This window comes from Prunus persica, chromosome G6 (genome assembly GCF_000346465.2).
Source record: "Prunus persica cultivar Lovell chromosome G6, Prunus_persica_NCBIv2, whole genome shotgun sequence".
In the NCBI taxonomy this organism is placed as follows: domain Eukaryota; kingdom Viridiplantae; phylum Streptophyta; class Magnoliopsida; order Rosales; family Rosaceae; genus Prunus; species Prunus persica.
In genome coordinates this window covers 22,450,120-22,475,080 of record NC_034014.1, presented here as the reverse complement: position 1 = coordinate 22,475,080, position 24,961 = coordinate 22,450,120, and the positions used below count along the sequence as shown (strand labels likewise).

The 24,961-nt window shown below is 36.2% G+C and overlaps 3 protein-coding genes and 2 long non-coding RNA genes across 7 annotated transcripts; 3 read left to right on the top strand and 2 right to left on the bottom strand.

Annotated features, from left to right (window-relative positions):
- Positions 1,651 to 4,038, top strand: LOC18772131. Its single transcript, XM_007207366.2, has 3 exons — positions 1,651 to 2,364; positions 2,789 to 2,976; positions 3,094 to 4,038. The coding sequence occupies exons 1-3, from the start codon at positions 1,794 to 1,796 to the stop codon at positions 3,790 to 3,792; spliced, it is 1,458 nt and encodes a 485-aa protein (XP_007207428.1). The 5' UTR covers positions 1,651 to 1,793; the 3' UTR covers positions 3,793 to 4,038.
- On the bottom strand, positions 5,102 to 9,676 carry LOC18773876 (ACT domain-containing protein ACR1). Of its 3 annotated transcripts, XM_020565110.1 has the most exons (8): positions 9,508 to 9,676; positions 8,717 to 8,892; positions 8,579 to 8,624; positions 7,598 to 7,712; positions 7,287 to 7,354; positions 6,275 to 6,907; positions 6,052 to 6,156; positions 5,102 to 5,895 (listed from the first exon to the last, which is right to left on the bottom strand). In XM_020565110.1, the coding sequence occupies exons 2-8, from the start codon at positions 8,785 to 8,787 to the stop codon at positions 5,497 to 5,499; spliced, it is 1,437 nt and encodes a 478-aa protein (XP_020420699.1). In that variant the 5' UTR covers positions 8,788 to 8,892; positions 9,508 to 9,676; the 3' UTR covers positions 5,102 to 5,496. The 3 variants fall into 3 exon arrangements, with proteins under 3 accessions (XP_020420699.1, XP_020420698.1, XP_007205133.1); XM_020565109.1 differs by lacking the exon at positions 9,508 to 9,676 and having other exon boundaries at positions 8,717 to 9,457; XM_007205071.2 differs by lacking the exon at positions 9,508 to 9,676 and having other exon boundaries at positions 5,102 to 5,892; positions 8,717 to 9,456.
- LOC18775621 (protein PHLOEM PROTEIN 2-LIKE A10) lies at positions 18,220 to 20,419 on the top strand. The gene is made up of 2 exons (XM_020566137.1): positions 18,220 to 18,353; positions 18,496 to 20,419. The coding sequence occupies exon 2, from the start codon at positions 18,668 to 18,670 to the stop codon at positions 20,012 to 20,014; it is 1,347 nt and encodes a 448-aa protein (XP_020421726.1). The 5' UTR covers positions 18,220 to 18,353; positions 18,496 to 18,667; the 3' UTR covers positions 20,015 to 20,419.
- On the top strand, positions 18,360 to 20,749 carry LOC109949791. The gene is made up of 2 exons (XR_002272061.1): positions 18,360 to 18,533; positions 20,421 to 20,749. It is a non-coding gene; the product is annotated as an uncharacterized LOC109949791 (long non-coding RNA).
- On the bottom strand, positions 21,413 to 24,448 carry LOC18773406. The gene is made up of 2 exons (XR_002272060.1): positions 24,163 to 24,448; positions 21,413 to 21,813 (listed from the first exon to the last, which is right to left on the bottom strand). It is a non-coding gene; the product is annotated as an uncharacterized LOC18773406 (long non-coding RNA).

Sequence of the window (24,961 nt, the reverse complement as noted above, 5' to 3'; positions counted from 1 at the left end):
GGAGATTTTGGACTATATCCTCAAATATAGCCCTCACTTTTTTTTTTCTTTCCCAAGAATAAAATACTTTTATTAAAGGCGAACACGAACATTAGCATCTCCAGCTAAGGTTAAAAAACAACCAATCTGGAGGCACAAAATCCCAATAGCAACTACCACCTACCCTACACGCAAAAGTTGTAACCTCATGAGCAGCTTTGTTGTAGCTGCGAAGTGCAAAAATAAAAATTACTTCATGGAATTGTCGAATCGTTGTCTAGATGTTGAAGAGAATACTATCTACCTTCACAGCCACCACCCTCTCCCTCTTCACCCTCCCCGCATTGTTTGCTCAAACCAGACACCATCACAATTTGCTTTGACCATTTTGTGCTTGGGTTTTTGCTCAAACTAGGCACCATCACAAATATAGCCCTCACTTAGAAATAACCTAAATGTTTTTTTTTTCTTTTTTGGGACCAAATAATAGCAATTCAATTGAAGAAACAGGGTATAAATCCAAGATTACAACAATAAAAACACAGCCCCAGAAGGAGGTTCTTGCAATACAGACTGTAATAACAACACCAACTAAGCACAAGTATTACAAGATAGTTAGAAAATAAGTATACAACTTGAGCCCAGCTAACAAGGAGTTACAGATAAGGAGGACCCTAATTCTGCAGCAACCAGTGCTTAAATAAGATTAAGACAGAGAACAATCTCTCAAACTTCATGGGACAGGAAACACCCCAAGAGTGGAGGGCATAACCCTACAACTTCCTCCCAAACATTCCAAAGAATATCATAGCATCTCCTAATCCCCCTTGATCCCCAAGCACAATAAGAGTAGGTCCACCAAATTCAGCAACTCCACCTCCAATATAGAGAGATCTACACTAGATCTACCACACAAGTAGCAGATCTAGCAAGATCAACCAATAACCAGCCTCAAAAGGCTGGGAAACAAACTCTCAAGAAAAAGGGAAGAAAACAAACCCTTGCAACAGCAAGGAGCAGACAAAACCCAACAAAATTTGGGAGGGAAAACCTCTCCACAACATAACGGGGGGAGAGAGGCCCGAATTATTAACCGAAAGAGGTGGTTCTAGGGGAGAACCCCTGGAGCCAAGGAGAATTGCAGCTTTGGAGTTGGTTTTGAGTTGGGGGGAGAAGAAAAGTCGAGAAGAAGAAGAGAGATAGTCATTTTGATGTTGAGTTTCTTGAGTAATAACCTAAATATTCTTGACCACTTAAGCTAAAAGTCTCTTCATGGGAAATTGTATTTTCTTTGTGATACTACACTGAAGTTTTTTAACTCTCAATTTTCGTCTTTTCTCTGTATGACCGAAGTGTAAATGTTGAAGCAATCATCCCCTTTATATAGGGACGTTAGACGACACAATATTGAATATGTGCGGGTGAAAATCAACTACCATGGTGTAAATGTGAAACTATTTCACCTATTGTTTCGGTGCATTTGATACATCCTGGGGCCAATTGCATAATATCTACAACTATTACAACAAAAATTCAAGCAGTTATACTATGTCTACACATGCAGTTACATTTAGTGCCCTCATATGATTGTCAATGTAATTTCCTTCTCTTAAAGTGTGAAAAATCGTCACCCACAACAATGTAAATTTGCGGACCAAAAAATATAAAATTAAGATATATCAAAACGGCGACGTATGACAAACTCTAAGTCCCAGTTAAGAAGGCCGACTCTGCAAGTCAGATGAAGGAAGGAACAGCATTATTAGCCTTGGCTCTGTGAATCGGCGATCATCTCTATCTATCCACATTTCGCAATGGCGTGGTTCGCGAAATCCATCGCTAACTCACTCAAGCTCGACGACGAAGAGGACGACGTTTACCACAATACGAACCCTAGCTCCAATACAGACCCAAATTCATCGCCACCCGATCCGCAACCCGACCCCCAATCCGGTTCGCCGTCGACTCCCACAGTCAAAGGCGACCTCTCCGAGCTCACCAAAACCCTGTCCCGCCAGTTCTGGGGCGTCGCCTCCTTCCTCGCCCCGCCGCCCGATCCGACCCATCCTCCTAATCCGTCCGCACCACCCCAACCCGCCGATCTCGAACCTTCTGATGAGGACGTCATCGCGGGAATTCGCAGCGACTTTGCTGAGATCGGCGGGAAGTTCAAGAGCGGGATCTCGAAGCTGTCGAGTAACATAGCGGTCTCGGAGTTCACTAAGATCGCTTCGAATTTGCTTCAGTTTGGATCGGAGGAGGAGGCTGAGGCAGCTGGGGCTGCTCTTGGAGTGACCCAGGAGGTTCTCGCGTTCGTCAGGAATGTCTCTATGCATCCGGAGACTTGGCTGGATTTCCCTCTCTCCGATGATGAAGATTCAGATGGTATGTTTCGCTTCGAATTTGACAATTTTTTGGGTAATTCAATTCAATGTGCGTCGGCTTGATGAATCATTTGTTCATCTTATTGTAAATTTGTGTTATTTATGGTCAATGTAGTGTTCATAAAGCGTGAATTTGAGGTATTTGTGTTGTCCATGTGGATTTTTCCTTTCGTATTTGTTTCAATTGTTAATTTGAATTGAAGGGATTGAATAATAAGGTATATCTCTGTTCATCATGTTGTGATTTAAGGGCTTAAAACTTTAATAGTATTGAAATTGACAATGGAACTTTTGTTGAATTTGTTGCTGAGTTAAATTTATTCAAGTAAGTTATTGTCATAATACATATCGTTGATTATTCTCTCCATTGAAACTTGTGGGGAATTGGAATAAGATTGTTGTGACTTGTGAGTTTGCTTTTCCAGATTTTGAATTGTCTGATGTCCAACAAGAGCATGCTCTGGCTGTTGAACGGCTTGCACCGTCATTGGCTGCTCTCAGGATTGAACTTTGCCCTGAGCATATGAGCGAGGCTCACTTTTGGATGATTTACTTCGTGCTCTTGCATCCTAGACTCAGTAAACATGATGCCGAGCTTCTGTCTACACCCAAGGTAAGTTGATTCTATGCTTCACTGACCCAAAACTCCCCTTTCATTGCCTTATTTTGGTGGGTTATTAATTTTTTTGCCAGCAACAATGCTTTGCGTGACTTAATGATATGTCTGCAGATAGTGGAAGCTAGAGCAATGTTGTCTTATGAGTTGAAGAAGGGAGCTAATGAAAAGCAAGAATCAGACCCTTCAGGAAGTGGCACTATTTATGCGAAAGGAATTGCTGATTCCCCAAAAGAACAGCATCTTTCTGTGCCACCTAGTGTTCAATCTGACCTAGTGTCTCCCCATACATCTACCATCAGATCAGCTCCTCAACCAGTGGCAGTTGTTATTGAGACTGAGAAGCACACAGTTCAGAGTAGTGAGATCCAAATTATTGACAAGCCCGTTATTGAGGAAGGGCCATTGAAAGAGACCAAATTTCAGCAGCCACTTTTGAATTCTTCCTCCAAAGTTACGGATGAGAAATATGAGGATGATGCTGATGATTGGTTGAAAGAGGAAACTGCAGAGATAGATGGTGTTCGGGGAACCTCCATCCCTATAGAGAATGACGAGGATGTATCTTTCAGTGATCTTGAGGATGATGATGGAGAGGCAGCCTCAAGTTACAAGAAGGTCACATCTGGCTCTGATTCCTCTACAAAAGACTCAAGAGATTGGGTTCAGCTAAGCAGAACCTCTGCTGATTCAGACAAGGAAATCAACTCTGTTGAGATTAGACATGCTGGGTCTGATCTGGTAAGTTCCCGTAACATGGAGACCAAAGAATCTAATGACTGGCTTGACGTTGAAGACATTGATGTTATATGATTACTTCCATAAGAACCCTTTTTAGGTCAATATGGCCTATACTTCTCATTCATCTGTTATTGTGAATAGATTGTGGAAGGTTTCTTTAGTCTTAGTTTGGCTATGGAAACTGTATTATTGTACATAACGCCTGATACTGGATAATTGTTTCTTATGAAGAATGTATTTATAAGTGTAGCAAAATACAGCACCATGCAATAATCTCGATTTGTTTATTTCATATAAAGTTGTGCTTTGTTATGTCCATCCTGGTCCGTACTGGTAGTGTTTGTTTTTGTTTTTCTCACAGTTATTTGTTCCTTCAGGAAGGTTAGGTTTCGCGAGAAACTCGTTCAAGATCAAGGTTGAAGATTTTTTTAGACTAAAACAGAAAAGAATGTGGCCTCGCTTGTTAAAAGAAGTCTAGAAAATTTGCATGTGCTGTTTGATTGTCTAGAGAAAGTTCAGTGATAGCTGGTGACCTGAGAGAACTTTTATTTTTATGTCTTCGAGAATGATAGGCGCGGTTCTCAATAGATTCTGATTATGTCTTGGTCTAGCATTAGTTTGGTTCAAACCTGTACTAACATTGGTTTCCGTTCTCGTAAAATGTTCATAAGTAGGTGTGAATGCCTTTTCTCTCTCTCTTTTTTCTTTGGTGAATGTCGTTAATAGAATGGTGATTTCCTCACACCAAATGGGGGTGAGAGGATGTGTATAACAGTTCCTGTTCAAACCTTTTGGTGTTGTTAATGCAAATCAATTTTTTTGGTAATAAGTTAATTCTGATTTTTGCCTTTCTTTTAGGTTGTTACAATATTGAGGAGATGCATGAAAATGACTTATTTTAACGAGTCATAAATTATTTTGACTGAGTTTGCCAATTTCTACTTTTTTAACTCATTTTGCATGTGAAAAGGCTTATATCTTGGGTTGGGTCGAACATATATTTATATAGAAATAATCGAATAAAGGGTTCTGCATATATATTTATTTAGGCTTATTGTTGAAATATCACTGTGGCCTTTTGAAAACTCCCTGAACTTTCATTTCGTGACCAATGTTGCTATATTTTGTTAGTTTTTAGCGAAAAATCGTTAAATCAGCTGATCCTATATGGTATTTTGGTCTGATAGTTAACTTTAGGTTTGATAGTTAAAATATTTTATAAACGAGGGCCATTTGATTTGATGTAGTTATCCTTATATTTTATGTGGAGTGCAGATTAATTTATAATGTAAATGTCCTCATTTTATAGAGAAAACGTAAAGAAAAAGTAAAAAGAATAAAAATATTCCAAAACATTCCTCTTTCACTCCAACCAAAAACGAAAAGTAAACAAGCCTTATATTTAAACTAACAAAGACAATAAAGCTTTCAAATGGTAATGAGAATAATAATGTGAAACGGTGGGGAGATTGCATTCATCTTTTAATTGATTATGCAGAAAAATTCTTGGATTTGAAACTAATCTGTACAATGAATGCCCACGAGCCTTTGCTCAAGTGGCGTGGGATGAGGCTGAAGCTAAAATCTAAGGTTCAAATCTTCCTACAGGTACTTAAAAAAAAAAAAAGAAATAAAACAAATCTGTACAAAGAAAAAGCACAAGCTGCCTAGGAAGAGAAGAACTACCTTGACCCCTGATCACACACTTATTTACAGACACAACCTTAAGCCTGATTAAAAGCACCACATTAATTAATTGATTCATTAGGAGCTTAATTATGATTTGATGGCCCCAAAAGTACTAGAAAGGCGCTCCAGATGAGACCAGACCAAGCTTCCCAGTGAGAATCTGGGCCTGTCTTCTTCTTCTTCTTCTATTCTTCTGTTGTGTATTTTGTGGCTTGTCCTTGAGGAGGAGGAGGCCTGTGGAGCCCACTTGTGGGATTTGTGAACTGCAATGATGGATTCTCCAATCTCCTTCGTCACCAGTTCCACTGCGTTTGGATTTACTTCATCCCCCGAAGCATCCGTTACATAGATTGATCCTACTGCTCTTTCACCACGTGTTCCAATCTCAATCCTCGACATTGATAGTCCATTCTCTCGGAAAACCCTTGTGATGTCTGATAACAATCCCATTCGATTTTTAGCGCACAGGTCCAACCTCAAGCCCTGCTAAAGTATTATTTCCGTCATTAGTCAGTCACACATGAGTAATGCTAGAAAGATCACATTTTCGAACCTTGATATCTGATAATTAATATGTGGAATGACTATAAGAATTTATATAATGGGCACAGATAATCTAATAGATAACAAGTTGAGACATACCTGTGAGATCCTTCTCTCTATTGCAGCAACCAAGCATAGGGTAAGCTTGTGCCTCTCACTCTCTGTATTCGAAGTGTAGCCATCCTTATGCCGGACAAAATACTCCTGTACATGTCACATATTTCACATTCAAATAACATCAAACACAATACAAAGACATAGAACGTGGGACAAATTTCAGTTACTAATTGCCATGCACAAGCTCAATTAATAGTGTGCCTACCTGATCCGCCAGGGTGCCCCTGGAGGCAACCACCGCATGGAACACCACGTATTGCAAGTCGGTTAGGGCGCACACGGTGTCAAACAGTAGTTTGGGTCGGTCTCTGCTCCTCACATTCACAATCCAATACCCTTTCTCCTTACAACTCTCTATGTTCACATGGGTCCGATCACAACCCTTCTTGTGTGCACTGCTGCCACTACCGTCACAACCACGACAACTTTCATAGTCCTCGTCGGCATACATCAACTGGTGGAGCCGCCGCTCCTTGTGGGTGTGGCCACCTGCTGGGGTGGTCAGCCTTACACTCCTCTTCTCCCCCTCCTCATGATGGGCTTTAACTACATTCTCTAGCTGCTCCTGTACATGGGCCAGCCGAATTGGGTCTGTTATGGGCCCACCTTCCAGCCCATCTTCCACGTAGAAAATGCTGGCCGCCCGGGTACCGTGGGTCCAAGCCACGGCAGTAGTGATGTTGCAGCCCAACTCAACAAGGACTGCAGATATCTCAGACACTAGGCCCGGTCGGTCTTTGCTGGTCATTTCTACGGCTAAGTCCTTCAGCCCGGGTGTCACATTTCTTCCTGGTGGTCTTGCCTCCTTTGAAATTCCTCCCCTGCTAGCACATAGTGCCTGCAAATTTATTAGTTATGATTAAAACAAAACGAAGCAACAGAACTAGTGTATGAGGAGGAAATGGCTTCGTCTGGCACGACATGGCTTCATTGGGGGCCAGTTTAGAAGAGACTGGGCCACAACTGTTTTGGATCATGTTGGTTCAGTTCGACTCTCAGTTTACATCTCTAAAATTAGCAGGATGGATTGAGGAAAAATTACTCTTTGTGCTAGTTCCTATGTGACAACTCAACGTGGTGTTACGAATTCACACGTACCTATTTGATTTTTGTTATAATTTAGGTGAACACAAACAACATGCCACCTAGTGTTTACGTCGGTATAAAAAGGTTTTTGAGAGAGAGAGAGAGAGAGAGAGAGAGAGAGAGAGAGAGACCTGCTGAATATAAAGTATGAGGCTTTCGTCCGTGATTTTGTTGCCGAGTTGATCCGTCACGTGGAACACTGCACCACCAAGCAATCAAAACAGACCCACATGAAAATCCGGCAGCTACGACTACTCGTGGATGACTCATACATAGCTCAGAAAGCGATCATACACAACAAATCTCAATAAATACGAATAAATAAAATAAAATAATCTAAAGCAAGTCTAATATATAAAAAATAAAAATTTGGATAATATTAGAATAAAATTCCACTGTGTGTGATGTAAGAGTGATGAAGGTGGTGAGGAAGTGTAATTACCATCCATAAACCATCCACCATCAGAGGATATGTATGATTTGGAAATAACAAGGTCAAGATCTGTCAAAACTTGGACCATCTCTAGCAAAATCCCGTGCTTGTTTGCACTGTCAACCTGTAAATTAATTATTAATCAATATATAAACAACAACGACAACAGCATCAGTATATTTCCTCTCATGCATATGTCATCTTCTTACTCTTAACAAAGGAACCTTTCAACTCAACGACTCTGTTGCATGTAAAATAATAGGGTCAAGGTTTAGATAGTTTTTATTTATAAATACAAGCGATAGTCTAAATTATAAGGAAATAGGATTTCTTACACATTGACACACACTACATACTAAAGTGCCATGGGGATTTGAGGTTCAGATAGTTTAAATTCAAGGCTTTATGGTCTAGTTAGTTTTCTGCACAACTAGATGGTTAGGGTTTGCCACTGCCTGTGAGGGACTTAGTTGTGTATGGATTGTAGTGACGATATATGACGTGCATGGAAACTGTTAACCAAGGCCTGGCTTGTCGTGAAAACTGAAAGCGAAAAAGAAAATAAATGACGACAACAACACAAGCTTACATTTTCTCTCAAAATAATAATGGTTCCTAGTTTTCTAGTGGCCCTCCACTCGGTGTCGGTGGATATATCAGACAACACAGAACTCTCTGTCTCTGTCTCTCTGTCTCTCTCTCTCTCTCTGTGATTTTATTTGTATATATATAAGTCTAGTTGAGTTTAGGGAAGTGCGAATATGGGTTTATGACCTTTAAACCAGATTAGGGACGAAACAATAAATTAATCTTCTCTAATATCTCTATGGATCATGGACATCCAACTAGGCAAATAGAAAACAACGGCGAAGAATTGTATCCATAAACCATCAACAAGATAATATACATATATATATATATATATATATAGACTCTATGAATGAATTTAATTTGTTAATTAATTAATAGTATTGATGATATGCATCTAACCTTCACAAGCGTACAATCTTTGTAGGAGTCATTGTCGATACAAACCCTGCAAATTGCAAAACCAAACCAGCCATTCATTATCGATGCTTCTAACATAAAATAAATTAAGTTTATGAATGATAAAAGTTAATGTAATACCATGGAGGGTAGATTCTTTCAATGAGGAATTCGAATTCGGGGTCGATATATGGCCGGTAAATAATCTCCATCTTCTTCTTCTTCCTTCCTTCCTTCCTTCCTTAGCAAATGTATGAGTAAGTTTCTGCAGCTTTGTCACAACAACAAGGAGATAGCATTGCTGGTTTTGTTGATAGCTGTATATATGGAGGAGTTTGAGACCCTTCAAAACACATGCTGAAAACAACGCGTCTAAAAAAAATAACTTGTACAAGGGATAAGACAGCGGCGTCGTCTATATATAGCTTGTTTCTTAAGTCAATTCATATGAAATTAGATGAATTACGGCACATATATATTATCATTAAATTAAAAATATTTCATGAATATCTAGGATCCCCAGCTTTGTTCTTATAGAAGGACAGCTAGAAAGACCAAGATTTTTCTCGATGATTAGCTTGGAATATTCAAAGTCGTTTTAAGGAGGGCAAATGCATTGTATAGAAATGTAATTGGTTTGACCCGGAAATACTGTGGCAATTTATTCGGATATAGCCAAATCTCTAACCAGAAATTAAGGAAGAAAGAAGAAAAGTAAACCAGGATTGTTGAAAACTATTTATAAAACCCAGATCAAAACACACACGCACCCTCTCTCTCTCTCTCTCTCTCTCTCTCTCTCTCTCTCTCTCTCTCTGTGTCTCTCTAAAACTCCATCAACATAATATAACATTGATCTAAATATTTTTATGGATGAAAAATCTTGTGCAAAACTTAAAAAGAAAAGCATAAATAATAAAATCAATACTGACCAGTCGATAGATAGAGGAGGAGCACAAATCTTTGCAAATTTGGCAAATGCGAACGCACAGCGCAGCTTGGAACAACAGTGCTCTCTGTTATATATGCATATGTATCTAGGATCCCCACCCAAAACTATTCTTCCATTTCAATTTGCCTTTTGCTTTCTCTCGCTTTGGCCTCATGAGCTGACAAGTTTTAATAATTTTCCATTCAAATTTATATCATAGTGTGTTGTTAGGTTTTATTTGTAACACGTGCTGCCACTCGGTCGATTGAGGTTTCCTAGGAGAACTCAAACTTTGGTTGCTTTTGAGCCACGTACAAGCTTGCCGCCACGTGGCAGACGGACCGACGTCCTTCAAATTTACGTGATCATATGATGTTTCCAACTGCGGCGGCTCGGCATCAAATTTCATCAAAAACAAGTTCACAATTGTGGTTTAGAATCTATTTCGGGATTTACAGCTAATTCTTGGGAAGACACAGAGTTTCTAGGACTCGTTTGTCATTTTGAGGTTTTACCCAGTCAGCCTTGTTGTGGCTCTGATCTCATCTCATCTCCAATAAGAGTGACCATCACACGCAATCCAATGGCCACAAAGAGAGGTCTGTTTGCACATTTGCTGACGTGGCAAGAACATGTTGCACTCGACTTGGTTCGTCCCCAACATAAAATTGATATTGTGAAGCCCAAAATTCATAAAACTCAAAGATTGGAGGTACAGTCCATCCATGTTTCTCCCCTGCTATTCTAGTGTAGGCAACAATATTGCTTTCAAATTCAGTGCCGCAATTATAACAAGAATTGTTGCCACCTTCATCATGCCTTGATGAGTGATGACAGTGAGATTAAATTCCAATTTAAATTTCACAATTTATAGAGAGAACCTTCCTATTTTACAATTCATGAAAAGATGTGTAATATGCTGACAGTAATACAATTATTAAAGTTTGTTTCTAGTACTCAAACAATTCGATGGAATCATGTTTATTATTATTATTATTATTATTATTTATATTTCAGCTTGATTAAATTAATATAGACACACAACATTGACCATTTTAATGGACCATCTTATGTGGTAGCTGATGTGTCATGCCATGTTAATTAATGAATATTGCCATGTGTATTCTATTTTTTATTTGTTATATTTTTAATAAGATTAATGCTACACTTACCACATTTTTATCTCACATAATGTGGCATGTCCATATCATATGTCACATCAATTAAATGAATGAAGTGTATTTTAATAAATAAAATTAGAAAACCAGAAACTAGTATTTTACATGATGTGGTATGTACACATCAGCTGCACATCATGTGGTATGAAATTGTGGCATAAAAATATGGTAACACTAGTATTATTCTTTTAATAATCCTTGAAAAACAAAAAAATCAAAACTGAAAAAACAAATTAAAAAACCATAGAGTCCCTGGTAAGTGGCCTCACGTTTGTTCTCAACTCTTCCTCCTGTCTCCAGCATTCCATTCCTCCATTGTTGCGGCACTCTGAGCTTGTTTCTCCATAAAGTAATGGGTGCTACATCGGATATCTACAGAGGAAGACTTATAATTTGCTTGGTTCTCCTTTTCAACCTTAGTCATCAATGCATTTTCATATTGTTCCACAAATTGCTTCGAGGTAGTCTTAGAATTTACGTGGTCATCAAAAAGTGCATTTATACTCTCACTTCGTTGTGTGGTAGAAATGCCCGTTCAAAAACTTCCTTTCACAAAGCTTGGCACCCAAGGATGTCTTTCATCATATAGGCCTCATAACCAATCATTACTCTGTAACTCATACTTCTCAATCATCTCTTTTCAATGATCTTCAAACTCAATATTGGTCAATGAATCATACACAATGTTCTCCAAGGCAAATTTAATAGATTCATAGTGTTTGTAACTCTTAAGCCTTTCATGAAGCTTCTTCATTATATGCCATAAGCACCAACGATGCTTAGTGTTAGGAAAGACAATCTCAATGGCATTTTTCATGGTCCTGTATCAGTAATTATCCCACATGAAGCATGCCCAGACATGCATGCCAGCCACACTTTAAATAGCTAAACAAATGTCTCAGTATCTTCACTTGATATCAGTCCACATCCAAGCAAAATTGAATGACCATGATGATTGACACCTACAAATGGAGCAAATAGCATGTCACCAAATTCCTCATATGCTGCCCTACTCCTAGAATCTGTCCAAAACACATTCCGTAACCGACCACTTTCATCTAGATCAATTGCATAAAAGAAATTTGCATTTTGAGCTTGCATCTTCAAGAAATACTTTTGAATTGCAGTTGCATCTCATTCCCCAAGCTATAATCTTCTAACTTTGTTAATGTAATTTCTTCAATCCTTTTCCATGAATGGCATATTCTCATGCCATCTGACTTCAACTACCATTGAATTATAATTCTTATTTACTCTTATTCCAGCTCTATCATTCACTTCAATCTTCCTTTTCATATACGAACTTATTGCATGATTCATTCGAAAATATCAAGCATTGTCTGGATTCAATCCATGATTATGATCGAGTTTGACCAAGTTCACTTTCCACCTTGCATCCAAGCATATAAATGCCCTAAGTTGAGCCTTGCAATTGCATTTTATGCTTGGATATGGGTTTAGGACATTGCTTGCAGTACTTTGTGGGCTCCCTGATCGAGAACATGATAAAGTCACATATTTCAACTCCCCACAATCTCCTTTCTTCGATGATCTCTTCTTCATTAGGAAACCTACTCGATTTGCTTTTTTTTTTTTTTTAAATAATAATAATAATCAAGCAGCTTATGAACTGTACTAAAAATCATATTTAACGTAGGTTCTTATATTGTTTTTTCTGTGTATTCTCCAGTCCAGTCTCACCAATCTCAACCTCATCATTTTCTTCACTCATCTCCGCATTTGAATGGCTTCTTGAAGATTCTTTCATCCTAAATAATTCCAAATACTTCATGTAATACATATGCAGTATAATACTAATTAATTTAAGAGTGTATATATGTATGTGTATATAATTTAAGAGCACTTATACATTAGGTATATTCTTACAATAAAGGGAAAACCAATTAGGAGAGAGTAACGGGTTTGTGATGAATCATGATAGACAAGAACAAGGTTCGTTACTTAAATAAGTAATCCCTCATGCAACATGGTTTTCTACATCTAACTTATTTAGTATTGTATGGCTGAGACAAAGTGACTGACCTTGGAAGGATTAACAACCCCATTGTTGAGACAAAGCGACTAACTTTGGAAGGACTACCAAAATAATATATATATATATATATATACACACTTGGGTAAAATCTAGGAACCACATAGATTAAGAAGGGAGTGTTGTGGCGACGCGATACTCCTATCACAGCCACGTTCTAACAATACACTTATCACAGTGCAGCAACAATGGAGGAAGAGAGTGCTATGGAGACATGAGGAAGAGTTGAGAACAGACGTGAGGCCACTTACCAGGGACGCTAGGGTTTTTTAATTTATTTTTTGAGTTTTGATTTTTTTGATTTTTTTTAAGGATTATTAAAAAGAGAATACACATGGCAACATTTATTAATTGACATGGCATGACACATCAGCTGCCACATAAGGTGATCAATGTTGTATGTCTAAATAACTAATTTTTGTCCTTTTTCGCAATGCTCTTTGAAGGTACTAAAACTTCCCAACTCGTGTGAGTTGAAACTTATGTCGTCCAGTCCTTTCAAAAAATGAAATGTTGACATTACAATACTCAGAAATTTCTCTTAGATACTCTTGCGATGTTCATTCTTTCATTTCTATCATAGAAGTCTAAAATAAAATCATTTTACAAGTTAATTACGTAAAATATTGGGTTTGCAATAGCACAAATAGAATTGAAGAATTTTACATACCGTAACAATTTACCCCAAAGAAGTTTCCATTATATTTTTCGGTTTAGGCTTCTCCGATGAAAGTTTCTTGTACCGACGTAGGTTCTATATATATACAATGGAATCCTCTTTTTCTTATATATTTTTTTCCCCAATTTTCGTTTATCGATAAGAGTAGTTTAGAGCATTATCCAGTAATATTAGGCCATTGCCCAAATCTCTATTGTCTCCTTTTGATTTTTTACTTTTCCAGAGTTATCACCTGTATAAACAATTTAGCAAGTCCACGTTTAATAATGTATTATACACATACAGACCTATAAAGTATAAACTAATGCAACTAGAGGGTCCTTTTTTCATAACTGTTTTTATTCAATAGTATAGCCGAGTGGCTATGGCATTTAAATATAATGCATTTAAATCGTATAGCCCCTCGGCTATACTCTGTTTTTTCCCATATTTTTTTTATAAAAGAAATAGTATAGCCGAACGGCTATACTCGGTTATTTCAAATTTTTTTTAAAAAGTTTTTTAAAAAAAGAAATAGTATTACCGTGCGGCTATACTCGGTTTTGCCTAATTTTTCAAAAATAAATAGTATCGCCGAGCAGCTATACTTGGGGTTTTCAATTTTTTTTGAAACAGTATAGCCACGCTGCTATAGTCTGTTTTTTTTCCTAATTTTCCAAAAAAATTTCAAAGAAATAGTCCAGCCGTGAGGTAAAATTCACTTTTTTTAAATAATAAAAAAAGCAAATATACAATGCTTGTATGGAATTTGTCATGTTTCATATGTATATTTTTTTACAAAATTTTCAATCATGCACACAAAATTCATGTATTTTACACATGATTGAATACAAATAATATATATTAAAATATTATATTATGGATGAACTTTTAAGTTATACTTTGCCAAAATTTAGCCGAATAAAACACATAAATATTTTATTTATATAGCCGTGAGGATATACCAAATTTATATCTATAAAGGATAAATTATTGCAACTAGGGGGGGTCCTTTTTTCATTATTTTTTAAATTAAATAGTATAGACGAGTGGCTATACTACGATTTTTAAAATTTTTTTGAAATATTTTTTAAAAGCACAGGTATATTGGGTTTTTTTTCCAATTTTTTGTAATAGAAATAGTGCGCGGCTGTACTCCGGTTTTTTCCAATTTTTAAAAAAGAAATAGTATAGCCGTGTGTAGATACTATGTTTATTCCAATTTTTAATAAATCAAATAGTATAGCCGTGCGGCTATACTCCGGGGTTTTTCCAATTTTCCCGAAGATATAGTATTTAGCACAGCTATACTGGGTTTCTTCCCATTTTTTTATAAATGAGATAGTATCGCCGTACGGCTATACTGGGTTTTTTCCAATTTTTTATAAGAGAAATAGTATAGCCGCGCGGCTATACATACATGGTACAGCCGCCCCGCCATACTCGGTTTTCCCACTATTTGAAAAAAAAAATAGTATAGCCGCACGGCGATACTATGTTGGTCCCAATTTTTCCAAAAGAAATGGTATTTCGCACAGCTATACTGGTTTTTTCCCAATTTTTTAAAACAGAAATGGTATAGCCGGGCGGCTACACTCTGTTTTACCATTGTTTTACAAAGAAACCGTATAGCCGCACGGCTATACTGGGTTTTCAACAATTTTTATAAAAGAAATTGTATAGCCGTGTGGCGATACTCTATTTAGCTCATTTTTCAAAAAGAAATAGTATAGCCGGGCGGCTATACTCGGAGTTTTCCAAATTTTTGTTTTTCGAAAACAGCATAGGATCCCAGCTATACTCGGGTTTTTTTCAATTCTTTAAAAAGAAATAGTATAGCCGCACGTAGATATTGTGTTTCTTCCAATTTTTTATAAATCAAATCGTATAGCCATGCGGCTATATTTAGTTTTTTCCAATTTTTTTCGGAAGAAATAGCATTTTGCACAGCTATACTGGGTTTCTTCCAAATTTTTATAAATGAAATAGTATATCCGTATGGCTATACTCGGTTTTTTTAAAAAAAATTTAAACGAAAATAGTATAGTTGTGCTGCGGTACTCGCTTTTCCCCAACTTTTTAAAAAGAAATAGTATAGCCACGCGGCTACACGGGTTTTTTTTTTCCAATTTTTTACAAAAAAAATAGTATCGCCATCCGGCTATACTAATTTTTTCCCTAATTTTTCAAAAAGAAATAGTATAGCCGCGTGGCGATACTCAGATTTTTCAAAATTTTTTAAAAAAGAAATATTATAATCGTGCGTCACAATTCACGTTTTTCAAAAAGAAAATGTACAATACTCTTATTGAACATGTACGTGGATATTTTTCATGTTTAATACATGTATTTTTTTTATAAATTTTTAATAATGCACACTAAATTCATGTATTATATACATTATTGAATACAAATAGTGTATATTAAAATATTATATTGTGGCCGGACTTTTAAGTTCTACTTCTCCAGAATTTTGCCAAATAAAACACATACATGTTTTATTTGTATAGCCGCGAGGCTATACCAAATGAATATCTATAAAGGATAAACTAATGCAACTGGGAATGTCCTTTTTCAATTTTTTTTTTGGTTAAATAGTATAAAGGCTATACAATGGTTTTTAAAAAAATTTCGAAATATTTTTTTAAAAGCGCAGCTATATTGGGTTTTTTCAAAAATTTTATAATATAAATAGCATTGCCAAGCGGCTATACTCGGGTTTTTTTTTTCCATTTTTTTAATAAAAGAAATAGTATAGCCAAAAGGCCATATACTGGCTTTTTTTCAATTTTTAATAACGGAAATAGTATAGCCGGCTGGCCATACCCGGTATTTCCCAACTTTTGAAAAAGAATTAGTCTAGCCTCACGGCTGTACTGGATTAGAAATTGTAAAAAGAATTAGTCTAGCCGAACAACTTTTTAAAAGACCTTCAATACTCTTCTGTCTAATTAATAAGCCATTAGAAAAGTGTAAAAAATAAAAAGAAAAATTCATTAGAAAAATTAGAAATTGTATATACCTCTTAAAGAGGGTGAAAATTCTCTAAAGAGGTTGTATATCAAGTAAATCAGTAAAAAGAAAATTCATTTTATTTAAATTAATTCATATGGTCTTTGTTGGGCCCATTAAATTCAATGATATGCTTTTGAAACTAAAATCATTTTCCTTCAAAAAATTTTATTTAAAAAATTAGATTTAGAGTGAGGAGCTTATTTAAGGGTTCAATCCAACCATCAAACCATTTAAAATGCTTAAGTTCATTGATTGCTCACATTATAACCTCTTCAAAAACTTGAAAGGACAAAACAATTCAAGTAAAATCCAATGAACATGAAGCCAATCCTGAGATTCGAACACGGGCAAGCTACTTTTGAAACTAACTAGATGTGAGAGTTTTTTGCCCGAACCGGCCCGCTATCATTGGGTTCGTGCTACAAAACCGTTCCAAATATATGATCCCTTTGGTGTGAAGGAAGACTATGATTGCTGGATCGTCTGAATCGAACGGTACATATCTGAATTGCATCTCATCTGCCGGATGAATGCCGCGTGGTAGGTTCTAAGAAAAAACAATATGGAACCATTAAGTTGTTATAAGCTTAAGAGCTCACAACACGTTGACTGTATCAACACGCATTAATTTGTCTCTATGTCCAGGTTGGGTGGAACTTCAAAATTTTAGGTAGATTTGTTTAACTTTATAGAAATAAATTGAATACACAACTTGAAATCAACACAAAAAATGTACCTAAAAAACAAATTTGACGTTAAAATAATTGTTATACCATATATAATGTTCCTAAAAATAAATTATGATTATATAATAAACTATCAACTCAAAAAAATAAGGTTAAAACCGTTTTTAAACAATTAATAAATTTAGAGTCTCAAATTTTAAGACTGCAGGATTGGAGAAATAAATAAATAAAGTAATAATAGATAAAATTGATATCGAAGAAAGGGAGAATCGAACTTACAATCTTAGGTGCAGGCGTTGCATTTTTTTAAATTTTTATTTAACTAAGAATATTTGATGGGTTTATGGAAATGTAACCAAACTTCCTTCACAATTTGCATATATACATATAAATGTGTTTTTTTAATAAATATTTTAAAATTTACAATAATCTTAGGGTTTTGTTTTTTAGTTTGATGGTGGTGGTACATAGAATATATATATTATATATCTGTACCATTATTAAGCTGTGTGATGGTGGTGCTACCTCTATAATGATATCATGTCTTGAACATGTAGTTTTGACATGTATTAATTTCTTTAAATAGTCAATATTTTTAGTTAATAAAAAGTGAATTGATACATGTGTTGTATTTATAGTGCTTTTTTCTCATTCAACAAAGTAGTTTTTTTTATTGTTAATTTTGTAATTGGGTGGGTTGGGGAATCTATTCCCCACCGAAGGCGGGGATGAGGAATTTCGAATTTGAATATTACAGGAATGGAGGATAGGGAAAAATGCTTAATAAGAGCATTCACAGTGGGAGGGTGTATAATGAGGTGTATGTTAAATATACATCCTTTGTCATTGGAATCATCTGCAATGGAGAGGTGTAAACGAGTGTAAATTTGTATCACCACCATAAGATGCAAATTTAGATGCACATATACATCTTTTTTTACATCTCTTACAGGTGAGACCTACATGAAAAAATGTGAGAAAAGTGGACAAAAGTGGAACCTATAACAGAAAAGGTGAAAAAAAATCAATTATCACTTATATATAATTGTTGGATCTAGACTGAAAACCAATAAATAAAGCATATGGTGGTAGTCAAACATTAGAAACATGAAGCTGAAGATCGTCGGGCGTTCTCACCCATTCAGAAATCTGAACCAGAGAAACAAGTACACGTATACACAATTACACATAGCTTTTCCTTTCCTGCACGAATCTCTCTGCAACGGCTTTTAGGACATCCCCTTCTCACTTTCACAGGTTCGACTCTCTCTCTCTCTCTATATCTCTGACGTAGTCTTAGAGTTTATAAACGACGGCTAATCGTTTGTTGAAAAACCCAAGTGCCCATTTCTGCTTGTTATGTATAATCTTAATTTTTTGCTTGTTTTGGGACATGCAGAACAAAGAAACTTGGCTCAACTATTGGTCTCAGTTAAGGTAAATACTTCTCCTTTTCTCTCCAAATTGAACAGCGTAAGACGTAAGCTTTACACACTTTCATCCCCAACCAAATAGCGGGTGGAAAGTTTCAATCTAAATCAAAATTGGGTACTTGAGATTTTGTGTTCTTTATGGACCATCAATTGGCGAAAAAGGGTTTTGATTATGCCCGGAAAAGGAAGAAATGGCTCTTTGTAGCTGCCGCTTTAGGCTTCTCTGGTTATGGCGTGTACAGGGTTTATAACTTGCCTTCAGTATCCCAAAAAAGAAAAAGAATTTCAAAGCTTTTAGGAGCTTTAGTTTCTATAGCTGAAGTAGTTTCAGACTCTGCTGAGTCAATTGGAGTTGTCTCTAAGGATTTGAGGGACTTTCTGAAATCTGATTCTGACAAAATTCCAAATAGCTTAAAGCAAGTTTCCAAAATCACAAGGTCGGGTGAGTTTTCAGAATCTGTTGTTAAGCTCACACAGGCTGTGACTTTGGGAGTTTTGCTGGGTTATCGATCGGAGGCAAGGAATGATGGTGACAATGGAATTTCTAGTAATTCAAGCTTTACAGACCAGGTTATGGACAAGCTTTTTACCAACGCCGGGTCTGGTTTTGTTTCAGTTGTTGTTGGAAGCTTCGCTAGGAATTTGGTATTAGCTTTTTATTCAGATGAGAAGTCTGGTGGAGGATCTAATTCAAACAATTCCCCAAGTATGGACCATTTTGTTTCAGAAACAAATTCTGTTCCAACATGGGTGGATGTGGTTTGTGACAAAAAGTGCAGAGACCTCATTGGTGATTGTATCCAGTTATTTGTAAGCACAGCTGTTGCTGTTTATCTTGACAAGACTGTGAATATCAACACCTATGATGACATCTTCTCTGGGTTAACTAACCCCAAGCATGAAACAAAAGTGAGAGACATGTTGTCATCTGTATGTAATGGCGCGGTGGAAACTCTTATCAGAACATCTCACCAAGTGTTGGCAAATTCAACTTCAAAGGCCAATCCTTCAAATTTGAATTCGAGTTCCTATCTGGCAATTGATGAAAGCCGAACTCCAGCTCGAGATGAGGGCTTCAGCGAAAAGGCATTATCGATGCATTCAAAGGCAACAAATGTGGATGATGAGACGAAAGACAGTGGTTGGGTTGGAAAAGTGTCCTCTACTTTGGCAGTGCCAAGCAATAGGAGGTTTGTTCTTGATGTGACTGGGAGGGTTGCATCTGAAACCGTCAGATCATTCTTGGAGTTTTCGTCGGAGAAACTATTTGATGGGATGAAAGGATATGCTAATTCTGTTCGTGAGGAAACTGTGGACAAGGGTTTTGGGATAGTGAGATATGCTAATTCTGTTCGTGAGGAAACTGTGGACAAGGGTTTTGGGATAGTGAGATATGCTGTTGGAAAGTCCTCTGTCATTGCTACTGTATGGCTATCGTTGTGTTTACACATAATGGACAGCCCATGGGCTTTGGTGCCAGCTTAGCTTGTTAAGTATATTCTCATTTAACAAGTGCATATAGGCAAAAGATCGCATTCTGCAACTGCTTGGATGGTGGATGCTTGTGTATATTTCACCCAAATCCGTAAATTTCATTAGGATTGATGGACTGATAAGAGAATGCTGCTTATGACTGGAGGAGATTTTATGGATCCAACCTCGATGACATGCTGGTCTTCACTGGTTGATGTTGTTTGCGAGATTGAATGTTTTAGAATTTGTAAAGAAAGAAACTTCATTGTTCTTTAGGGCATGTGTTAAGATTAGCATACTTAAAGCTAGAATATTTAGCATTTCCATTATATGATTACAGCTATCTGTCAATATGGTTGTTTGCGCATCTGCACAGAGCACAAACATGTCACTGTTTAATATATTTTGCATTCTTTAGGAGTGACGGGTAGAGGTGTTGGTTCTTCGTGTCACATGGCAGTTCATATATTAAGATGTTTTAGAGCTCTGCTACGGAAACCTGCCCACAGTTCCTCTCAATTTGCGGTTCTCATTTCTGCCGGACTGGCGCGACTGCCTCAAAGAGAAGAAGATTAAGTTCCACTGCAATTCACAGTGAATTTGTTGCAATCCATATACGTTACAAAGAAGCAAAACATCTGTTCCGATTGTTTGCAAATACATTCAAACATTTGATTCTTGTAGATTGCTACATATCCTGTTGTGTTAATCAAACATTAGTGAAAAGTTTTACTTTCTTTGTGGCCATAACATGTGTACTTGGGGTCTTTGCTCTCGCAACTTTGGTTCAAGATGTACTTCAAAAGTTCATTGCAATCCGTGTGAAAATTCGTAATGGAGATGACATATAAATCAGCCTAAAAAGATAGGCCTTAGTTGTCTGCTGCATGGAAATTTGCTTGCTTTATTGGGAAGAACCAACAGAAGTCGAGAAGGAACAGCCATTCCGTTGAGAGATTATACTACACAAAAGTCCAATATTCTATCCAGATTCTAATCCACACATGATGTCGAGAGATTATCTATTTTGGATGGTTTTGCCCCGTGGAAGATTGGACTTCCTTTTAGGATTTTGCATCGTCATTCTGAAAACAGAAAATACTGCATAGATAGAGTTCCAAAAATTATCCAACACCTTAAACAATCAAAGGTTTGCAAAAGTTGTAGTCATTGACCAATGACATGGTCACACCCCATCCACGACAAGAATTCGACTGTCGTCTACCTCTAATCTGAACTAAAGGAAAAAAAGGGAAAAAAAAAAATTTATTATTATATTTTTAAGGGAAAAAAAAATTATTATTATATTTTTAGGTGCCGGGGGGCAGCCCAGGGCGGGGGCGGGGCTCCTTGTACATGGAGTAGGGGTATAACTAGTGTCGTGAAAAATGTGCAAAGAAATGAGTTTGCTTGAAGGTTATATATAATAGGGAAATTTTCCTCCTTGTAAACAGCAAAGCTCAAAAACACCGTTTATTTGAATGTTACAACTTAAATACAATTCAGCAAATGCAGAGTAGTGAGTACCTTCTTCAACTACGACTGTTTCAACAAACTATCGGGGATCCCATGAATTCAAAAAACTAGCTGTTAGCAGTTGCCTTGATCCTAGCACGTAAATGAATTAATGAATGACCTGCATCCCTGAGCACAACTCCTCTATGACGTCATCAAACATGAGAAGATCAGTAAATATTGGTTAACTTGAGCTTGCATCAGTCTCCTTTGCAGCTGCCTCTTCCTGCTGCTTCTTTTTCCAGTACTCATCAAGTGGGGGCCCAAATATTGCCTTGCCTGAAACAACTCCAATCCTGCAAAACCCCACATACAATTCTTTAGGTTGAATAAATGTCACTTAAAATCACATCACTCACATTGGAATTTAAAATTCCAAGTAGATTACATCAGGAATACAAGTTTATATAGCTGCCTGCAAGTTTGAGGGGACAATATTAAGGCATACTTTGTCCCAAAAAAAAAAAATTATATCTTAAGGCACACTAACAGCATACCAAATATCAAGGCTCTTTGGAAGCAGGCATTAACGCAAGAAATAAAAAACAGTTATAACACAGCACTAAAACTTTGGTTAACCCGTTCTCAGCAGAAAATTCAGCCAAAATAAGACACTAAGAACTATGGCTTCCTTTTTTCCACTGGACATTCATAGCGGAAGGTTGGCCACAATGTTTTAGCAATTAAACCAATGCTTTATCAGCTTCTAGATTTTCTCAATTGTATCTTAGGCCTAAAAATGCCACACATACGCATCTTTACAAAGTTCTGGGAGACACTTTTTTGTGCAGATTCAGTGCTCCAGAGCTATTACCACACAGGACTAACAATTGACACAGGATATACATTATTGTATTCTAAATTCTAATTATTTCATATATTTCAAAATTTGTATATTTTTCATGTATTTTTTATATGAAGTTTTATTCTTTTTCTGGTAAAATCTAAGTCATAAAGTTACCATACAAGTTGGGGTTGTTTTGACAAGGTAATTTCTTCACAGTAAAGTTTTCTGAAGCCTATGGATGAATTAGACGTAATTTTATCCAATTGGAATGTAATGTAGCCTACCTTCATTTCTGTTCTGCGTCATTATACAAAACCACTTCTGGCACCATCTTACTTTAGAAATTGTTTTTTTTAATGATTCATTCGTTAACAACCAACTAGATGAAGATGTTAGATCATTTTCTCTAGACACGAGGACTGAAAAAACAGTAACAAGATCAACGAATTGGAGAAGATTATCCATGGGATGTAATGCATTTAGAACAATAAGGAAATTCGGATATTAATTTGAATAGTGGGCGTGCAGTGAATCTCAGTGCACAATACAGATTCCTCATGCCTAGATATGTAGTAAAAAAGAACAATATACGCTTTCTGGCAAAAATTGCAAATAAGATGCAAGTTGTCTTTAGTAATTCATTTGTTTGTATGAAAGTCACCGCACTACATCAGTATCCTTCAAGATTTCCCAATTACAACCTCTTGTTCATCCCTGTCTCAAGCACACAGTAATCTCACCAATCCAGTAAACAGATGGTAGAATGTAAACAAGGCCACCAAACTATGTGATTTATCATCCAGTACTTCGAAAACAGAAATGATACACACACACCCTCACAAGCATACACGCAGACAGAAGTACTTCTATTTTTCAAGAGAGTAACCTCACCAATTCAGTAAACAGATAGGAGAATGAAAACAGGCTACCACATTCACTGGTTGCATAACATGCAAGACAGAAAATTAAACCTACAATAAGTAGACAACCAGACTTTTGCATAGGACCAAAAAGAAAGATCCAGTTTGAATATTTAAACCTCCATGTAGGGTTTAAGTAACTCATGGTGTCAGCCTGTTAGGGTCCCGGCTATCAATTTGAGACCGTTTCAAGAGGCAGATTCTTATATCAACCCCTGAGTCCCAAATTCCCAATGTTATATATAAAGGAAAGGAAAAATGAGAAAAAGAAAAAACAAAGGAAAAAACTTAAAGAAAAGAAGGATTGCTTGAAACAATCTTTGTCACTGTGAAGGATTCACTCATGATTCATGAACTAAGCCTAGCAGTCCTACAAAAGCAGCATTTAAACCACATTCTGCTACGAAGGTCGTAAAGAAGCCATGTCTCATGTCCTAACTCATAATACAAACACCACATAAATATTTATTTTCCTTTTTCATTGACTTTATCTGTGACAACTGAACATACCAAACTTCACATTGCCATTTTCCTGCCATTTTACATATCTAATTCACTGGAAATGGATGACAAATTTAACAATGACAGAACTTCAGTCATGCAATACAGAAACCTAAGTAAATTACTTAATCTTCACATAGTCACACCCAAACAATTTTTAACCAAAACCCAATACGAGAATGATTCTGCTAATTTTATAGTCAAGCAAATCAGATAGGAGAAAAGGAACCTAACAATGGGTCATTGAAAGTTGACTTTATCTACAAAACCATTAAATGTGTAAGCATATCAAGCTGGGGCAAACCCAAAAGACCAAATTAAAGCGTTCTTGGACTTACAGATAGTGCAGGACAGCCGATAAACACAGTATAACATAAAGGGTATGCCCGATTTTATAATTATCAAACTCAAATTTATTTGTAAAGAAAGGGACTTACACGACTGCTCCAATCACCATAGGAAACGAGAGGAATCTGCTTCGACCAAACATTTTCAAATTTCAATACAACAGTTCTGGTTTTTGTTGCAATTTGTATGCTTTCTCAAATTCAGGGTTTTTCAGCTTCTTGCTCTTCGAGGGTTTTAGAAATGAAAATTCCTATTTTCTGGACCGGTTTCTGCAATTTTTCGATTTCCACCCAGATGTGTTTTGAACTTAGGACTTCTAAATCATTTACGGGCTGTATTGATTCTACTCCATATTCAATGCAGTTTAATACTAATACAAATAATAAAATGACGCTTTTAATTCAATCAAAAACCCGAGTTTAATGAAAAACTACATTGATTTTTTTAATTTTATTTAATTTTATTTTTAGAATTAAGAAAAGATAATATAGGTAGTTATGTTTATTAAAAGTAGGATCTATTATATGATTTTGTTTTTAATTTTTTTTAATATAAAAAAATATGAATTTACTATATTATTCTCATTTAATTAATAATTTCAATTCTTAATGTTTAAATTAACCAATGACATTTTTTGGTATTTTGAATGTTACACAATTCTCTGCCTTTTGCTTTATATATACTAGCCTATTGGCACACACTCACGCACGTGCCAATTGGATTTTTTTCTTTTTTCTTTTATTTTTAGAATTAAGAAAAGATAACATTGGTAGTTATATTCCATAAAAGTATGACTTATTATCTGTTTTGTTTTTATTTTTATTTTTTTAATATGAAAAAAAGTTAATATATCATATTATCCTCATTTAATTTATAATTTCAATTCTT